The sequence below is a fragment of the Rhincodon typus genome, chromosome 3, assembly GCF_021869965.1.
Source record: "Rhincodon typus isolate 14 chromosome 3, sRhiTyp1.1, whole genome shotgun sequence".
Taxonomy (NCBI): Eukaryota; Metazoa; Chordata; class Chondrichthyes; order Orectolobiformes; family Rhincodontidae; genus Rhincodon; species Rhincodon typus.
In genome coordinates this window covers 80,652,540-80,672,804 of record NC_063334.1, presented here as the reverse complement: position 1 = coordinate 80,672,804, position 20,265 = coordinate 80,652,540, and the positions used below count along the sequence as shown (strand labels likewise).

Genomic DNA, 20,265 nt, shown 5'->3' with positions numbered 1-20,265 from the left:
GACTTTCATTGGAGAACTTTACAAATAATGTAAAGTATACAAGAGCACTTGTATAATACATTTGATTACTGCAAGATTTGCCTTTTAATAATTTTGACTCAGTGATGCACGATGTGGTGTTCAGCGATGTAGAACAAAGAAGATCGAGGGTTCATGAATATGCTGCAAATCTTTTTGGTATAAAACAGCCAGGAATTACAGATCACCCGTGAAGTCAGGCAAGGACAGAGTGAAGCTTAATAATTTGTGTAGTTGGGTAAATTCACAGCTAACCACTATAAAACAGCAACATGCAAACAGCCGGAGCAACCCAAATAAAAGCGAGCTTGGGGAAGGACCAACAAGCTCCCTGCAGTCAACATGTTTGAATCGCAATAACTAGAAAGGCTGGCGCAGAATGTAGCTTCCAACACCAGGGACTGTGTTTACTTCGACAGATTACAACAAATAGAAAACCGCGTCTACATGCCACAGGATATCATAAAAGTCACTCTGCAGTATGTAGCTCGTCGATCGACCTACAGCGCCTGGAGGAGGAACAGCTTGCAAGTGCAGAAGAGGAAGGAAATACAAGTTAAGATGGTCGACACCAGGCCGTCTTTCTTAAACTGTGAGATTTGCAAAGATGACCACATAAGGAAGAATTGCCTGGTCGTTCAGGAGGCCTTGTACATTTAAAAATGTCCTCAAGGAAAGAGTAGGTGACATTTCAGCTGGGCCAGTCAGGATGTATTTATTGCTGTAGTCAGTAGGTGTTGCAGTACGGGCGGCTTGTTTATATCACTGCCACTGCCTCCAATACAAGCGCCTGGGTTTGCTGAGAAGGATCGGGATTAGGAGCGGAAGGCCCCAGGCACAGCCATGGAGCCAGGTTTTCAGAGCGGTGAGTACACCAGGCTCAGTGTTGTCTGCCTATTTGTGACAGTGGCTTTGTTTCAATAGGTGGGTAAGAAATGTCACAAAGTTAGTAGCAAACTGTTGGGCGAAGGACCCCACGGAAATGTTTGAAAGGGGAGACAAACATTCAGCATCCAGTCTCAAACCTGACATTGTGAAATCTAATTTTGCGTTTCATTTGGGCAACACAAAGACAACATTTTGATGCTCGACTCGGGCATTGAGTTTGACTGATCTGTCTGTTTATTTTTCCATCATACGTGAAGCCTGTTTAACGCTCTCATTTCACGTTCTTTTAGGGACAAGCTGATGCACGTAGATAAATCACTTTGTTCCCACTTTCCTGACTGGTTCCAACCTTTCCCTTAACCGCCATCCCACGCTTTCCCGTTCAATGAGATTTTACCTCCTCCCTCTAGAACAAACGTATTCCTTGGAGCCAGGGTGGTTCACATGTACAGTTACACACAGGTGTAATAAATGTAGGGCAGAAATCTGTTCAGAAAGTCATATAATGTAGGTGGTTTATGATCTGCAAACATTAACTGAAAGACTTCTTTATGTTGCAGACTTGAACTTTTTTTGCAAGTTCTTTTTATCTTCCTGTTTTCATATCTGTTATTCCTGGGACGGCTCTTTTATGATGGTATTTTATAATACAACCGCCTGTTTCTATGGAAGGTTTCATAAACATGTTACTTCCAATGCTGTTTAAAAGTAACTACTGCTTCTCGTTTTACGTCTTTCTGTCAGCCGTTCCGAATCATAACTACGATTGACCATTCATGTTGCAAAACATTCTCCATTTCTGACTTGCAAGTTTTGTCTTGCGAGTCTGCATTTGCGTATAGTAAAAGGAAATTTAAATAATGGCCATAAAATTATCCTTATAAAATCCCATGGAAAAACTGCAAGTTACAAAGAGTTTGTATTTGTGGAAGCTCTAAAATGAGTGTGGATATCATCCCAATCATTTATTCTGTGATTTGAATGACGGAAGCAATAACTCACAATTATACAATATGTAAGTTTTGCTGAAAATATTGCAACTAAAATGAAGACTTTCGATTTAATCTTTTCACGAGAGTAAAACGAGCAAAAATAGTATTAGAAGTCTAATGCAATAATTTTCATGTGATTTAAGAAAAGCTGGTATTTCAGTTCGCAACAGTTCCTTTCATTTGTCATTCCTTATTCAAAATGATGGCTTATGAGTTCAGATGGCATTGTGTTTGCTGCGAGGACAGTTTGCTTGCACTATTTATGATTGATGGGCCGCACCCTCGCTATGAAAGCAGCTGTCGTGCTTATCCAAGTCCCAGAGTGTGCTTGCAATAGTCCTGTCTACTTGTGGTCATGAATTGTAAGTTTTCACGATAGTTATTTTTCCATTTTAAAAATTCAAATTCTTAAAACTTTGAACAAGAATTTAAAAACTTCTAACAGAAAATTAATAGAATCCATAACTAATGCACCTTGGTGTAGTTTCCTTTACTGTGTACATTGGTGCAACATCCAGTCTGCTCAGCCAAGCTCCAGCAATTGCATGATTGAAGTGTGAGAAGAGGATCTTACTTGAAGCTGAAGAAACAATCTGGTAAAATGTTGGCCTCCCTTTTTTTACTTCTTATCTGGCACTCCCCTAGCCTTAAATGTATCGTACATTCCTATTTTTGTCACACTTGCACCTGATTAGCTCACATTTTATCTCCCTTAAACAGCCAACTGACAGTGCGTAAACACCAAATGTGAGTGGTGTCTAATGCCACCATTCTGTCTAGGACTGAGGATGGGTGGAAGCAATGAATCAAACACATAAAATCTAATAATGACAGAAGCAAGTCAGATCAATAAAATTACTGCAAAATAATCTCTTGAAAAATCTTTCAGCTCCTGTGTTTTGTTTGCTTATTATATAGTATGTAAACTTTGGGTTTCAACTACAATAAAAGAATATTTTAAACAATATTCCTGGTTTTAGCTAAATTTAAGCTTGCTGATTTGCATTGTGTTTCAGTCCTGCAACAGCTTTTTGTTTAAAATTCTCCTCATTTTTGATCTGTCTGTGGTCTAGCTCTTTATTTCTGTGTTGTGCCTGAAGGTCACTTTGTGCCTTAGAAGGTGTTAATTTGTGCTTTGTGGCTTCATCTGTTATACACATAAACTGATGATATGGGTACAATATTGAGATGATTTTATTTCCAGTTATTTTGGGGTTTTCTTACGTTGCTATTTGTTTATTTTTAGGTTTCCTATTCATGTGTGCTGTTACCAATTTGTCAACATCTATTGTTGCCCTTTCTTCAGTTTTGTATGCACAACTACTGATTTGCATTGTGTATGAGTCTGGAAACAATTTTTGTTTTGTATGTCGTTTAACAAACAGATGTGTTTTTAATGGCCAGTATGATTGATCAAGTATTGACCATCTCTGAACTTGGCATTTAAACCTTACATCTTGTCTCCAGCCAGAGAAAAGCATTGAGAGGACTAACTACAAAGGAAATATTTTTTTAGAAATGGTGAATATAATTTGCATTTGGATAAAAATTCTGTAACAAAATGAAAAACCCAACTATTGTTGATGACTTGGCTAAAAATAAATTAAATGGACATGCATAAATATAAATTGAGATCTTGCCCATATAACTGCTGCTTTGGTATACTGCCATTGTTTGATTATTAACATACATTTAAATTACTGTGTAAATTCTTTTTATTCCTGTTTGCCAGCATTCAAAAATGTGATTGTCTTTGAATTAATATTGCTGTCAATAGCATGTTTTAAAAGCACATTTATTTGGGGGAGTGTGCTTTAATGATGAAGTAGTGAGAAGGCTGAAGTTATTGTCTACAGTCCATGCCACAATTTTTTTTCCCTAACTTCTGACTCTCATTACATTCCCTCTCATTAACAACTGCCTAAAACTGAACCAACCAGACCCTTTCAACCTTGGTGTTACATTTAACTCCCAGGTAAGCTTCTAATCACATATCTACATCCTCACAAAAATTAAGATTTACTATGCCTACCTGCATAATTGCCCAAATCCACAACTCTGCAGATGCCAAATGGCTATCTTTTCAAAGCCTCATCCAGAGGACTGGAGGACAGCCAATGCTTGAATACGGTCAAGAGGGTGCAGAGAAAATTTACAAGGATGTTGCCTGGGTTAGAGATTTTCACTTATCAAGAGAGATTGGATAAACAGGGATAACAAGGTGTGGAGCTGGATGAACACAGCAGGCCAGACACCATCAGAGGAGCAGGAAAGCTGACATTTTGAGTCTGGACCCTTCTTTGGACAGGGGTTGTTTTCCTCAGAGGCCAGGAGATTGAGAGGAAACATAAATTATGAGAGGCTTAGCCAGGATAAACAGGAAGAAACCTTTCCCTTTGATGGAGGGATCAGTGACCAAGGGTTATGGATTTACGGTAAGATTTAGAGGAGATGTGAGGAAAACCATTTTCACCCAGAGAGTGGTGAGCATATGTAACTTGCTGCCTGTAAAGGCAGTGGAGCAGAAATGCTCATAATATTTAAGAAGTATTTAGGTGTGCGGTTGCGAAGCCAAGGCACACCAGGCTATAAGCCAAGTGCTGGAGTTTGACTGGCACAGACTCAATGAGCTGAAGGGTCTTTTTCCATGCTGTAGATCTCTGTGACTCTGTGACTCATCTCTGTTTTTATTACCTTTTAAAGTAGACTATTCCAACACATTCTTAGATTAGCCTCTCATCTTCCATTCTGTGTAAACTCCAGATCATTCTGTCTTCTTTTTTGCATGTGTCTTGTAGTACAGTAAGCCCTGCTCACCTATCATACCTGTGCTATTTGTTGACATTGGCACCCAGTTAGGCAACACCTTAATTTTAAAATTTTAATCTTGTTCTCAAATCTCACCTTCATGCTCTTTCTCATTGTAACCTCCTCCAACTACAAGCCCTCAATTTCTCCAATTGTTGCTTTTTGTTCATGCAAATTTTAACCCTCCACCATTAGTGACTGCTTTCAATCTCTCTTGGCCCTAAGTTTTCTCTCTTTTTCTCTCCTTTTGTTCTCTTCTCTGCTTTTGGGTGGCAACTATTCATGATCATGTCAATCACGCTTCTAGACATATGCTTTGTTTCTTTTTGTTTTGACTTGTCTCACCACTACTCATGGCCTTACACCATGAGCCTTTTTATTATTTAATCTCTCTCACACTCCACCCTGTTGCAGACCTCACCTTTTCATTGCGCTCCACCATCCCCATGTTAATTTCCTCAAAATATGTTACATTTCCAACATTGCCCAATTCTGATGAAAAATCACAGATTTGGAAAAAAAAACCTACATTTCCCTCCTTAATCTTTAAGGTGCTTTTTAAACATTTTTTTTCGTTAAGCTTTTCACCTAAGACCTTCTTTATATGGCTGTGTCAGTCTTTTTGTGATAATGCTCCAGTGAAGCACCTTGGGATATCTGCTATAGTAAAGGTGCTTGAAGATCAAATTTTTTTCTGATGTGTTTTTCTGATGAAGGGTCTAGGCCCGAAACGTCAGCCTTTCTGCTCCTATGATGCTGCTTGGCCTGCTGTGTTCATCCAGCCCTGCACCTTGTTGTCTCGGATTCTCCAGCATCTGCAGTTGCTACTATCTCTGAAGATCAAATTTGTTTGATGTCTTTAGGAATGCGTTGTTACCTTTCAATTGTGTAAATTATGTGAGGATGCTGCTGGCTAAAAAATCATGAAGTAAATGTGCAATACATTGATTAAATTTAATCCAGCAATATGAATGGAAATAATTATTTGATATGGCATTGATCGCATGCATTTATTAGTCTGTTTTTCATCGATTTCTGCAAGGCTTGCAGCCTGGGTTACATTTCTGCGATTTAATAAACCTTCTACTGACACTGGTCTTTCAAATCCTTCAGCTGTGTGTGATTCATTGCTAATGCGAGTGTGTTAGCTTGGTTTCTGAGCCACTTAAAGAATTGAGCATAAAATCTAGGCAAATATTCCTGCTTGGTACAGAGAAAGTACAACATTGTCGCAAGATTCCATCCTTTTAAATGCAATTTCAAGCCGTGACAAAATGCATATTTCAGTTGTTTAGATTGCTATTCAGATCCAATGTATGACTTGAATGAGAAATGAGATTTCCTGGCTTTTCTCTCATTTCTCTCTTTATTCTCAGCTCCAGAACCAAACTAACTGATCATTTGTTTTATTCTTGCTGGGGAACTTGCTATGATAAAAATGGCTGCCATGTTTGCCTGCAAAATAGCAGTTATCGTATTTTATTGCGCACAAAGTGTTTCTTTACACAACCAGAGTAAGACTGTGGGTGACAGAAGCAGATGGCACTTATGCATTCAAGCTCCATTAAATTTGTGTGAAAGAGAAGGGAATACTAGAAATAAGGGATAACTAAGGGGCTCGTTGGTGGAACTTCAAGAAATTGAAATCATCAGGAGTAAAAAATGCATTGGATAAAATTGAGGGATTAACTCCATCAAACCTCCAGGATCTGATGGTCTTTTCCCTGGTTCTCAAAGAGGATGTTTAAGAAATAATGGATACACAGTATTATTCTGCAAAATTTCCTAGATTATAGTACAGTTCTTATGGATTAGTGACTGTAAATATGATATCTCAATTGAAGGAAGGAGAGAAGAGAAAAAAACTGAGAACTACAGACCAATTAGCCAATTGGGAAAAAAGAATAGAATTATCGAAAGATTATTTAGAGAACATTGGTGAGCTCTCCCCTTTGGTGGTATGAACAGCTTAGTGTCCGTATCTAAGCAAGGCTGCATTGCCTTGGAGGTAGGGCAGTGGAAATTCATGAGGGTAGTTCACTTGATTAGTCTCTGAGATGAAAATATTATTCTGTGATGGTTGAATAAATTTGGTGAATACTCTGAGAAGTTTAAAAGTATGAATGGTGATATCATGGAAACACACAAGACTCTGAAGGGAATTGGCTTACTGAGAGGTTGTTTCCCTTGGCTAAGAAGTTTAGAAGTTTAGAACATTGGGAGAGCACCGACAATTGGTGAATCATTTAATCAGTTTGGACAAAGATTAGGACAAAATTCACTCGAATGGTTGCCATTCTTTGGAAGTGCCTACTTCGAAGATTGTGGATTCTCCAATTTAAACATACTCAATAATGAGATAATTACATTCCTGATCATTTCAGGAATTAAGGAAAGTGGCAAGTGGGCAGAAAAGTGGAATTGAGACAGAGATCAGCCAGAATCACATTGAAAGCAGGACAGGCACACATGGTCTTATGTTCTTAGAGAGAGAAAGAAATGGGGAAGATTTGGGGAAAAACAGGTAATTACAAAAAAAAACTCTTGTATTGATCATAAAATCTGACTTGACAATTTGGACACACTTCGCCCTTTCTTAGCCATGCAATTTTAAGACCAGCAGCAAGATTGTAAAAGGTTAAACTTGGCTCTGCCACAATTTGTGTAGTTGGCAGCTTCAAAATAAATTAACCTGTCTTTGTCCTTTCACCTCTCGAATATCATATACTAATTTTGTCATTATATTATACGGATTTGAACCTGCAATATCCATTTGCGAACCTTGCATTGATGAGTCTCTCTTCCTGTCCTTTGATACCCTTCCCCAACTGTAGCATAAGTTAGGCAGTGCAAAGACTCAACTGAACAGACAGAATTTACTTTCTGGATTGTAATTATTAAAATATGTTGGGTGAATGTCAGGTGGTTAAAGTTTTTGGTCATAGGGAATGAAATTTAGGGCCTATGCCAGATGTCAGACCACAATCTCCAGCCCCCAAATTGCAGCCCTATTAACCCAAATCATTTTTGTTCTTAATCAGCTACCCAAGAATTTGCTAGCTGCAGCTTTATTAATCCTCAGATCTGAAGAGTGGCTTTGCAATGTCTAATACGTAGCTTTAAGGTCATTTCATTATGCAGGGATGCCTGCAATGTACACTAATAAACTATATCTTTTCAAACAACCGTAAATCCTATTTTTACAGCTGGTTTGGCTGGACACCTGTGGGCTGCTTCACTTGTGTTGCATTTGAGGCTTCAGGTAACTACTTGTCACTGTGCTTTGGATCCCAACAACAATCAGTTGCAAACAAGGTATTGAATTGTACACAACATAAGGCAGCTGAAAGTCAGTATGACATTTGGGACTTGTAACTATACACCACATGACATTTTCACCAGGCTGGAGTAGGTCCAGCTCAAGGATTCATCACTCTTGACAAACATTGTTCTATTTGTCTTCTATCTCAAATTGCATGACAAGGCTAAAAGAGTAAATATAACGGTTAGTTCACAGTTAGGCACAATACTTCTTTGACAGCTGTATTTTGGGGATTTACTTGTAATTTTATGAAGCAGGTAAAAGAAAGCCAATGTTTCTTACATAGGAGTTCAATGTTTTTGAATTAAGATTAAAACATTTAGGAACCCCTGGGATTTGTTTAAAATACTCATGGAAATTTACAATCCCGACAGGATTCCTCCAATGGAGTTAGCTCAAAATAACTTATAACTAATTTAGATTATCAAAGCTTGGAGGCACAAGTGTTTTGATTTAAAGATCACTGGATAATGCATTTATTCCAAGACTGCTCAAAGAACTGAGTCTCCCTTCAAGTTCGACTGTGCCCTGGGGGGAGCAAATTTCAGAACAAAAACCAGTGTCATGATAGGAGATGTTTCTGGCCTTTTGTTTTATTATGAGAGAAAAGATTTGTGTTGTGTTGTCTTGGAAGAAGCTTCAGGACTGCTTATATTGAGCTAACTAGGTAAATGGATAGTGATTACAAAGATAGGATGAAAATGTCTGCAAGTGACCCAATAATAGATCATTAATGAAGTATGTTTGATCTTTCAGAAAGCCACACAGAAATACGGTTAATCAAAAAATCTTTTGACGATCAGAATACAGACAATAAGAACAGATAGCAGTGGAGCTCTTACCCTGATTAGATAGGGCCTTGAATTAAGACAAAAACCACAAAAACCTGTGTGACCTAGCAGATATGTGCTTCTTGGTAATGGTATCTGAAGTTACTGGGCAAAGAGGCCATCAGTATTTTCAGTTTTGTCTTCTGTCAAATAAACCATCTTGTGATGTTAACCATAGCTCAGATTACCCACCTTGTTCTTTTCTACTGTATCTATTTTTGGCTGATTTACTGAGTAGCATTTTCAGAAATTTTGTTGCATGTCATTTGCCACACAGCTAGGATATGGTTGGTAGATTAGGTGTGAGCTGTTTGTTTTAGGGCAAATACAAGAGAAATATCTGAAATAACGTGAACCTCTGAATTTTGTCTTGCCATCACCGCTGTTGTGACCTCACCAGACATGTCTTCAAAGTGGTACTTGAGCTATAAACTTGTATGGCTTTCAATTTAAAAGGAATCAACAACATAGCTTTATAACTGAAACAAGGTAAAGGTTAGTTTATTACATAACTTTGGCTGAAAGTTGCTAAGAAAGAAGTGGTAGTAAGAACTGCTGATGCTGGAGTCAGAGACAACACAGTGTGGAACTGGAGGAACACAGCAGGCCAGGCAGCATCAGAGGAGTAGGAGAGTTGACGTTTCAAGTCAGGACCCTTCTTTTCTGAATCTTCTGATGCTGCCTAGCCTGCTGTGTTCCTCCAGCTCCATACTGTGTTGTCTAAGAAAGAAGTGGTCCTAATATTAGTTAGAATATAGGTACAAATGTTTGAAATAGCTGCACAGGGGCAGGTATCCCATCACCAAATCACCCTTTATTTACTGTGACCAGCAAGCTCGGAGTCAGTCCCCTGAACTGAGGAGAGTCCAAATCCCCTGGTATTGGTCAGCCAAGGCTTTCCTGATTGGCCCAAGTTAACAACCCCAATCAAGGGTCTTGTAGTCAAAAAAATCCACCTGGTTCCAATTACTACACAATCAAAGTAGTACGGATAAAAAACACTTAGAAAGATGGGAATACGATCAGTCTCTATTATCCTTGAGGCTTGTTTGAAGATTTCTCTTTCCAAAGTAAGGGGAATTGAAAAACCTGAAGTCAAAATTTAGGTGTGCTAGCTTCTGTAGTTGATTAGCTGGAGGTTGCATTGACCAGCAATCTGAGTAGAAGAGGTTCTGGCATGGATTGAAGGCTCTTTTATTTTGCTTTTACAATACTTCTGATTGTGTCCCATGGTTGCCTATTTCAGTGTAAGCCTTTAGCTGGTTTGCCTTCCTGTTCCCTCAGAGGAGAACACTTTCTTTTTGATGGTGTATCTCATAGTTCTTGTTGGAATTCTTCTCAAAATGGTGGCTTATGGTCTGTCTTATCACAACCAAAGTAAAATGGCTGCAATGTAAGTTTCAAATAAGCAAATGTTCCATAAAGTGAAATAAAATATGCTGGAGTTCCCTGTGGTATCCTTCTATTCTCTCAGGAGCTATGAATCCTTGCAATATTTAGAAGGGCCCATTGTATTGCTCAAGAATTAATTGAATTCTGCATTTCTTCGTTTCGTGAGGAAGACATCCACTGTCCTGTTGGCTGCACTCAGATCAGGTGGTTCAACACAGATTTTCCTATATGGTGCATTTAACTATTGACCCATCACAATGATGGGTAGTGTTTATATATATTCAAGGAAGGTTCTCTATTCTGCTCTGTTAGAGGAGGTCTACAAATAACTAGTTTGCTGATATCCATAAGTTTGTAGCAATTGTTATGACCAGGTGGAGAAATGATGAATCGGCTTCTCACATTTCAACTTCCACAGTTGACCATAACACAGATTTATGCTTTGTTTTTAACTGGAAGGTATACCTAATGATATAATATCTAGCACAAAAAGAAGTTGAAACAACAATACAGTTTAAAGTCCTTATGGGTTTCTTGAGGTGTTAGGTTTTAACCTGAGACCACGATTGTTTACGTGGTACGTTAAATCAACATCAGTCATGAATGTTTCAGTTGTCCTTTGAGTTCTCTCTTATGATAGTTCTTCTTAATCTATCATGTCACCAGGTGCTTTTTCTTCTTAAGAGACAGAGAAACGGAGGTTTCTCCATCTTCAGTTCAGCAATCACGAAATATCCGGGTGCCAAAAGCAGCTGCTTGAGATACAAGCATACCTTGTTTCCAGGTTTTCTAAATGTAGTCAAGATTCCAACTCCAAAATTTCCATGAAGGTTTAAATCAAATCAGAAGATGAGAATCTTTTCACACTGGACTGAATAGATGTAAGTGCCTTTTACTGGCATGTCATTTCGGTCAAAAGGTTTCATTTATTCCACAAAGAAAAACAGAAATTGCTAGAAAAGCTCAGCAGGTCCGGCAGCATCTGTGGAGAGAAATCAGAGTTAATGTTTCGGGTCTGGTGACCCCTCCTCAGAACTGATTTATTCCACATACGTTTCATGAAGCTTGACTAACTTGTATGGTCAGGTGATTGGTGTAGCCATGTTAATTGTTTTTGACCTTCTTTTAAGAATAAATGGCATTTCACCACATGACAACAGCAAGTATTAAAACCAGATGATGGAATTTAAAACCACTAGCCCATATTTCATCACCATCGTGACAAAACAAAAGTTGACTAATTTTTCCAAGTTTTTTCTAAACAGTATACTCGAGGACACACCTGAGATTGTGTGCTGTACTAAATTTGAATCTGAATCAAAATCAGGCCACATCATTTAAAAGACTTAATTTTGAATTGTTTTACTTAAATTATCTCCATAGATTCAGACATCAATAAGAGTTCAAAATCTATGGGCATTGAGGGACTTTACCCGTTGGCCATCGGACGAAAACTGGGGATAAAAAATTTCAAGGTGTCACCCCTGTACATTATTTCCTTATACATTTTGGTTGGGACTGAACAAATGAAGGTGCAGGTGTCTTGTAGAGAGCAGGAAAATAATGCAGCCTTGTGATTGATGGAATTGTGAGTTTAAGTGAAACAGAATCTGTGAGGAGCTGCTTCATAAACCGCAGATTCTGTCTTTCCCATGCTGGCTATTTTAGCTTCTCCCTCATAGGTTCCCACTCTGCAAATGCTAGAGATCTAAAATAAAAACAAAATGTGCTGGAGAAGCTCAGCAGCCCTGGCAGCATCTGTAGAGAGAGAAACAGAGTTAACATTTCAAGTCTGATATGACTCTTCTTCAGGAGAAAGGCTCAGAACCTCTCTCCCACTCTTGCCGCTCCTCCACACAGTATCTCTGATTGGATTTTTGACTTCCTGATGGGTAAAAGCAACTTTTCCATTTTCTGATTCAAGTGCATTTTGGATTCAGACTTAATTATTTATATCTAAGGAGCCCCTGAAAACCAAAATATAGTTTTTGAAAATTAAAATAGTGCTTGAGAAAATCTCAAAAATAGTCTTTGAAAAAGAATACAAAAAATAGAAGCATAGGTGCAAGAGTAGGCAATTCAGCCTGCTCCATCATTCAATATGGTCAAAGCTGATCTCACCGTGGCCTCAGCTCCACTTTTCTGCCCACTCATAACCATTCAACCTGTTGCCAATTGAAAATCTGTCTACTTCCTCCTTAAGTTTTCTGAATGTCCTGGCATCCTTTCCACTTTGGGATAGTGAATTTCACAGATTCATGATTCTTTGACAGAAGTAATTCCTCAACACAGTTTTAAATCTGCGACCTATTATCCGAAAACTGTGACCTCTCATTCCAGATTGCCCCACAAGGGGAAACATCCACTCTATTTCTACTTTGTCAATGCTCTAATATTTTATATACCTCAATTCGACCTCCTGTTATTCTTCTAAACACCAGAGAGTATAGGTCTAAATGGCTCAATCTCTCTTAAGATCTAAACTCTGTAATCTCTGTCCATAGACAAACGTTTCATTGGTGGAATCAATCTAGCAAACTTCCTCTGAACTGCCTTCAATACAACTACATTCTTCCTTAAGTAAATGACAAAAAATATATACAGTACTCCAGGTGTAGTATCACTGATGCTTTGTACAGTTATAGCAATGCTTCCCTAATTTTATACTCTATTCCTTTAGCAGTAAATGCTAAAATTCCATTTGCCTTCCTTATAAGCTGCTGTACTTGCATGTTTTCTACAATTCATGTACGAAGACACCCGGATCCCTCTGCACCAAAGCACTCTGACATTTCTTGATTTACATAGTAAGTTGCCATCTTATTCTTCCGACTCACTCTTATCCTTTTAAACTCTATCTGCCAGATTTTGGCCCATTCACCCAACCTATCCATATCCATTTGTAAATTTCTTATTCGTTCATTGCAACTTGCATTCCCACCTATTTTAGTGTCACCTGCAAATTTAACTATAGTTCCTTTTATTCCTGCATGCTAGTCATTTATATCAATTGTAAATAGGTGGGGCCTGAAAAGTTATTTTGAATCCTGACACTAATCACACTGTGTTGTGATTTTGCTGTAATATTTGGTGAGCTATCTACTGTTTCAGCAGTTCCTGTGTGCTAAACTTTAGTGGAGGTAAGAATAGAATATCAGTAAGCTAATTTGTTGGCCTTTGAATTTTCCATAAGAGGTTTGTATCAAGTCTTTCCTTTCTTTAAATTTCGCGCTGGATCACTTTGGCTAATTAAGTTGCTTTTTAAGTGCTGTTGCTGTGTGTTTTTAAATGTATTTAAGAAATAAAATCTGGATGTTTTGAGATCGAGTAAATGAAATCTATTCTGCTGATGCTATGTGCCCCACGATCTGAGGTTGAATGTTGTGTTTATACTGTTTCCTCTATGTATAGGATCCTGTTTCTGCAGCAACTATTGCAGCTGTAGGGAAACCAATTATTCTGCAGGCCATCCTTCAAATATTTCTATTTATGTGTGGTCATGGTGTACAATTTGGGTGTAAGGCACTGTGTGATTGGAGCAACAAACAACATCTAACTATAAATACTGTAACTAATGACTGACTGCTGTAATTGGATGCAAATATAGAAATACTGTGATCTCGTCCATGCCTCCAAAAATATATGACAAAAATAGCAATAATAATAGTGATAGTTAATTGTAGTTTCCTTTTATTATGAAAAGTGGAAATGCAAGCTTCAATATATCCTGGAACCCTTTCAGTCTTGAGTATATGTTAAATTTGCAGATGTCTTCTTGCTCATTATGTTTTAAATCTTGTCTAGTTTATTCTAAAATGAGGAAGGACAGTTGTTTTGAGGAATTATCCGTTGATGTTGCTAACGTCTTTGCTTTCTGTTTTCATGTTTACTCATTTCTGTACGTAGATGGAGAAGTGCTACATTACCAGCCAATTAGAGCTCTTGCACTCTGGAAAAACAAAGTTAAATATACTTACGCTCACCCTAGTTATTTTTCTGAGTAGGGCTTCCATATTTCACAATCCACTATATTTGGTTGGTGAGGATTCAAGCACACCAGGCTTAATTCTACTTTGCCAAGACTCCTCACTGTTTCAGAATCATCCTCGGAAACAACAGATATTCACTTTGTCTGCTGCCATCCTTTCTCCACAGACTCCTCTCCATTACTGATGCCTTAACCTCCGATCCCAAAGCAATTGCAATGACTTTGTGGACATTTTCGACACTGATATTTTGAGAATCTGGTAAACTCCATCTGCTGCAATGATCCTTTCTTACAGAACCCTGAATCCATAGCTTTCTCTACGTTCTCTCATCTTACCCCGTCCTCTCTACAGACTCCCCTTTATTTCTGAAGCATCCAAAGATTTGTCCTTCTTCCTATTCCAGATCTACACGAAGCCTGTTGGTGACGTGTCTGAAACGTGGCATTAGACTTCCCATGTATACTGATGCCGGATATTATTGATGAGATGGTGGTGTAGTGGTAATGTCACTGAACCAGTAATCCAGAGGCCCAGGCTAATGTTCTTGGGACATGGGTTTGAATCCCAGCACAGTAGCTGGTGGAATGTAAATTAAATTAAATAAACCTGGAATTGAAAGCTAGTTTCAATGAGCATTAATTGTCAATAACCCCATCTAGTTCACTAATGTCCTTTTATGGATAAATTTGTTGTTGTTACCTGGTTTGGGCTCTATGTGATTCTGGACCCACAGCAAAGGATCTGCATCACTTAATAGCCTTCTGAAATGGCCTAGTAAGCCCCTTAGTTCAAGGGCAATTAGGGTTGGGCCATGCTTGTGTTCCATGCAACAATAAAGAATATTACCTCTGCTTATCCACCATTTTTTTTTGTCCCTTCTGCTGTCTTCCTTTTATCAGGCTGCCAATCCAATGTCTAAACTTGGATAAGCAACAATTTCTTACAGTTAAAAGTTGGAAAGGTTTATCTTTACCGCTCCAACTGCTGTTCACAAACTCTATTCACTCACCAATCATTGACCCCCCTTTACTCATGGATTGTTGTCACTGAGACGAGAAAATTCTTTAGGATATAAAACATTAGAAATTTTTTATCCAGAAGATTGTGAATTAATTTTATGAATATACTCAAAGTTAACTGATATCCTTTAGTTTCCAAAGGATATGAGGGATCTGGTCAAAGATGATGCTAATGAGTGAATGCTATAACAGGTTTAATGGACCATATAGCTGACTCCTGCTCCTGCCTTTTGTGGTAAGTTAGGTTTATGCAAGTGTTGTTCTGATCTTATCATTGATCATTAATCCTTAAATAGAAATCTGAACACTCCATGATTAACCTACAGAATAATTCACGGGATTTCACATTTTTAATGCAATAAAAAAAACTTTATAGCAGATTAAAAAGAATGAGGTAATGCTGGTATTGTTAATACAGTGGTTTATAACTAACCATGCTATGAACTCAGTTTTGCTCATGTTCCCCCTTAGTACACTACAAGGATTTTGAAGGTTCATTCACTTTACAGGACCAAACCAATGGTGTGCTACAGGCCTCTGGAATCAGTCTAATTCCCTTCTATATTCCAGCCTTCTCTGAGGTACAAAATTTAATGGCAGTCCTTTCATTTAAGATTTTGGTCAAGTGATCATCCACATTCTATTCAGAATTTCATGACTTTGAATTTCCCAGCTTAAAATTGGCCTTTACTTGTGTTCTGCAAGGTAACCAGTGTAGATTTCTTCCTCTTAACCCCTTTTTAATGATGCATGCTTAAAGATACATTGGATAGATTTGCTGCCACTGTCCACCTTTTACGTTGGGATCTAAAGGATCTAATCTTGTGTGGTAGAGGAAAACCAATTGTTAGGCTAACCAGAATAGGCTGTTATGATGTAAATTATTGCATGATAGCATTCAGATTAAAGTTACTGTTTGTACACTAGATATTATTACTGACTATGAGGGAGATCTTGATGTCTTCCTCAAGATTCAGAGCAGTCTGTTGCATGGGTCCATATGGTAGCAGTGCCCAGTACATTCCAAAACGTTAACCCATTCAGACCTTTACACTGTTATACAACAGCACCCAACTAGGCAAAATCTTCTAGCTTCTTTCCCCCTGATAAATTTCAACACTCCAAACTGACTGACTTCTGCCATGAGGTAAATTGGTTTTCACTGTGAGGAGCACTGCACATTTCCTCCTGTAACTTTAAATGAACCACGTCATCCAGCTGACATTCAACTTTGCTGTCAAAAAATACAATCTGAGCTTGATACTACCCATGTTTCATGTGGTGAAAGAGAAGGTTAGCATTTTCTCTGCTTAAAGTGCAGGCCGAACTAAAAATCCTCTTCTGGTTGCCCCAATCAAGTGAGCTGTAGACTACATCTAAACCTATGTTGCAGCTACCTTTCTTGAGATATGTCAGCTAAATGAAACAAAAAGAAGCTTCTAACTCCTACGATCAACTCCTATGTTAATGTCACATACTTTGGAAAGCTTCTCAAAGAGAAATGCAAATTCATTATTTTATCTTTAAATTTGATTCTGTGACCCAAATGAATAATTTATGTTGGTAATGGAGTTTATGGCTCTCTCGAATTTTAGTCCCTTTAAAGAAGCTTCCTTTCTGAACAATTGCTCTAAACCTCTCTTCATATGGGAACTACATGCATAATTCAAATCCTCCCTTAAAGGAAGTTGAATTAAATTTGTCAAACTGCCATGGTGCAATATGGACCCATATTCCTAGAGCATTAACCTGGGCATTTGGCTTTACACTCCAGTGACACTATCACAATGCTACCATCACCCCCTTTAATTTACATCAGAGTTGTGTTTATTAACTTCTTGTCCTGATGTCCCAGTTATCTCCAGCTATAACATTCATTCCTAAAACTCATTCTAAAGCATATGAATTATAAATTAGATGTTCACAGCACTAGGGTTTGAACATATTTTACTTTTCATGACTGAAGACTGACTGTGCTAGGCAAATCGATGGAATAAAATCCAGCTGTCATGGGGGTTTGCTGACTGTGTGAATACATTTTAAAGATGCTGTGGCATGGTGTATTCAATGAGTAGATATTGAAATATATGTGTCTTTTTTCAACAGTATTCTAAGCAACGTGAGCGAGACACTTGTGATCTTGTTATGCCCTGACTTTAGAAGGAAGCAAAACTATTTTTTTTAAAACTAGATTTTGCTGAAAGAATTCAAAATGACATATTTGATTATTTTTTGAACGGATGGATTCAATGCAAGCAGTACTTCAGGAAATTATGATCAACATAATGTCAATTCCAATTGAAAATATTCTTGTATGTAAACTCTTTAAATTCCACTAATGAGAAAAGGTGTGATTCTCATGAACAAATCCAGCCTTTCATTTTATATTGAGCCCAGTTATTCGAGATAGCTCCACACTGATCCAAATTCTAAGCATGTGTGTGAAGTGTTGAGCAGCAAGGAGCATTGATGTTATACTAACATATGAAATAGCAGTAATATTTGGCCCTTCAAGCCTGCTCTGCTGTTCAATAATGGTGGCCTGGTAGTTCAGTGTTAGCACTGCTGCCTCACAGTGCCAGGGACCCTGGGTTTGTGTGGGGTTTCCATTGGATGCTCATGTTTCCTCCCACAAAAAGACATGAGTGGCAAATTTGTAACACAGAGGGTGGTTCGTGTGTGGAATGAACTTCCAGAGAAAGTAGTGGATGCAGGTACAATTACAACAATGTTTAAAACACGTTTGGATAAGTATATGAATCGGTAAGGTTTGGAGGGATATGGGCCAGAGGTAGGCAGGTGGGACTAGTTTAGTTTGGGATTATGGTCGACATGGACTGGTTGGACCGAAGGGTCTGTTACCATGCTGTCTGACTGTATGATTCTGTGTGCAAAGTAGGTGGATTAGCCATGCTAAATTGCCCCAAAGTGCCCAGGGATGTGCAGGCTAGGCCGATTAGCTGTGGTAAATGGGGACATATGGAGATAGGTTGGGAATGCTGGGTCTGGGTGGGATGCTGTTCAGATTGTGCAGGTTTGATGGGCCTAATGGGCTCTTTCCACACTCTAGACATTCTATGATTCAATGAATAATACCTAGGCTGATCTGTTTGTTTTTGAATTCCACATTCTCATCTACTCTCAATAACATTTGATTTAATACCAAATAAAAATCTACTGCCACCTTAAAAATATTTAATTGACCTTGCGTCCCATACCTTCTGAGGCAGAGAGTTCCAAAGTTGTACAACGCTCATAGATAACATTTCTCCTCATCCTCTGTTTTGAAAATATGTTCTCTAATTTTTAAATAGTGCTCCCTAATTCTGGACTCATCCACAAGATCCTTTCATAATCATCTTGTCAAGCCCATTCAGGATCTTATACACTTCAAATAATTGAACGTCTCACTCTTCTACACTCAAGCTGAAAGAGGCCCAACTTGTCTAACCTCTTCTCAAAAGTCAATCCATTCATTTCAGTTTTCAACCCAGTAAATTTCCACTAAACCTTCATTCTTCAAATAAGAAGTCTAAAACTATGCATAGTAATAGAAACATGATTTTGCTAATGCCATGTGTAACTGAAGCACAACATCCTTATTTTTATGTTCATTCTTCTTGTAACAAAATATAACATCCTGTTTGCCTGTTTGATTATAAGCTGTACCTCCATACTTTTTTTTTGTGACTCATGCAGTGGAACACTTCAATCCCTCTGCACTACAGTATTCTGCAGTCACTTTACATTTAATTAATACTCTGCTTTGATATTCTTCCTGCCAAAGTGAACAACTTCGCATTTTCCCACATTATACTCCATATGCCAAATTATTATCAGATCATTCAATCAATTTATATCTGTCTGCAATCTCCTTATATCTTCACAAAATTAAAAATAATTCAGTGCAACATAACAAGCAACCTTATTTTTCTACCCAGTTTTGAAGATCGTGCTTTTTTTAAACTTTTCAATTTTTTTCCTTCCCTAATCGCTATCATTTGGCCATACATTATTACACTGAAACTGCATTTAGAGTTCTACCATGGTCATTGAGTCACTTATTAGTCTGTTAATGAAATGGGTTGAGGTACAGGCTCCTAATTTTTTCCACCGTCTCTGCATTTGTGCACTTAACGATGTTTTAAATTTTCTGAAGCAACATAGTTAAGTGCAGAATCTCTTCAAATGTACACCACACCAGCCATTAATGCCTTAATGTGCTGAAGCATTCTCCATTTTTAAAAAGCTTTTAAACACTACTAATCTGAATTGCTAGCTGATTTCACAAATCTCAATGTGCTTTAAAAACAGATAGAAGTATTCCACATACTGAAGCAAGATGGTGAAGAACTAGTGCTTGGTCTTTATACAATTTTTATAAACATTTATTTATAACAAACTACAATATACTGATTCGCCTTCCTACCGAATCACTACAGATTTGATCTGTTTCTGCCTATAAAAACATAAGTGAATCCTCAGTTAATGACCACCACCAGTATGAAATTGTGGTAAATATTTGGTTTACAGATATCTTTCAGGGGAGGAGATTTACACAGTGATGGTCTACTTGTGACTCCAGACCCAGAGCACTTTGGTTAATTCTAAACTGCCCTCTTAAATGTTCCTAGGAAGCCACTTGGCTGTATTAAACTGACACAGTATTACAGCGATTCAGGGAGATGGTGAGAAGAAATTAGGGATAGGCAGTAAATGCTGGCCTAGCTCACTTGCCAAAAAAGATCTTTTAAAATGACAAACTATTTGTCAAGAAATTAATAATTCACAGGTTTTATTCTGTATCCACCCTATTCACATCCCAGAATTTATCAGTTAACTGTAATCACTTAAAACCAACTTCTGTGCACTGAATAAACATATAAAAAGTGGATAGACAGATAACTACAAATATGAATTATGGTGGCCTCTTGCTCCTACACAAGACTTATCTCATTGCCAGAGATAGTAGGAACTGCAGATGCTGGAGAATCTGAGATAACAAGG

The 20,265-nt window shown here is 38.0% G+C and overlaps 1 protein-coding gene across 1 annotated transcript in view; it reads left to right on the top strand.

Moving 5' to 3' along the window:
- Positions 1-209: 209 nt before the first annotated feature.
- LOC109933513 (leucyl-cystinyl aminopeptidase) overlaps positions 210-20,265 on the top strand; it is an 86,190-nt gene continuing 66,134 nt past the window's right edge. Inside the window, exon 1 of the mRNA XM_048593713.1 lies at positions 210-883. Within this exon, the coding sequence (XP_048449670.1) occupies positions 862-883 (22 nt within the window). The 5' untranslated portion in view covers positions 210-861. The remainder of the gene's footprint in view (positions 884-20,265) is intronic.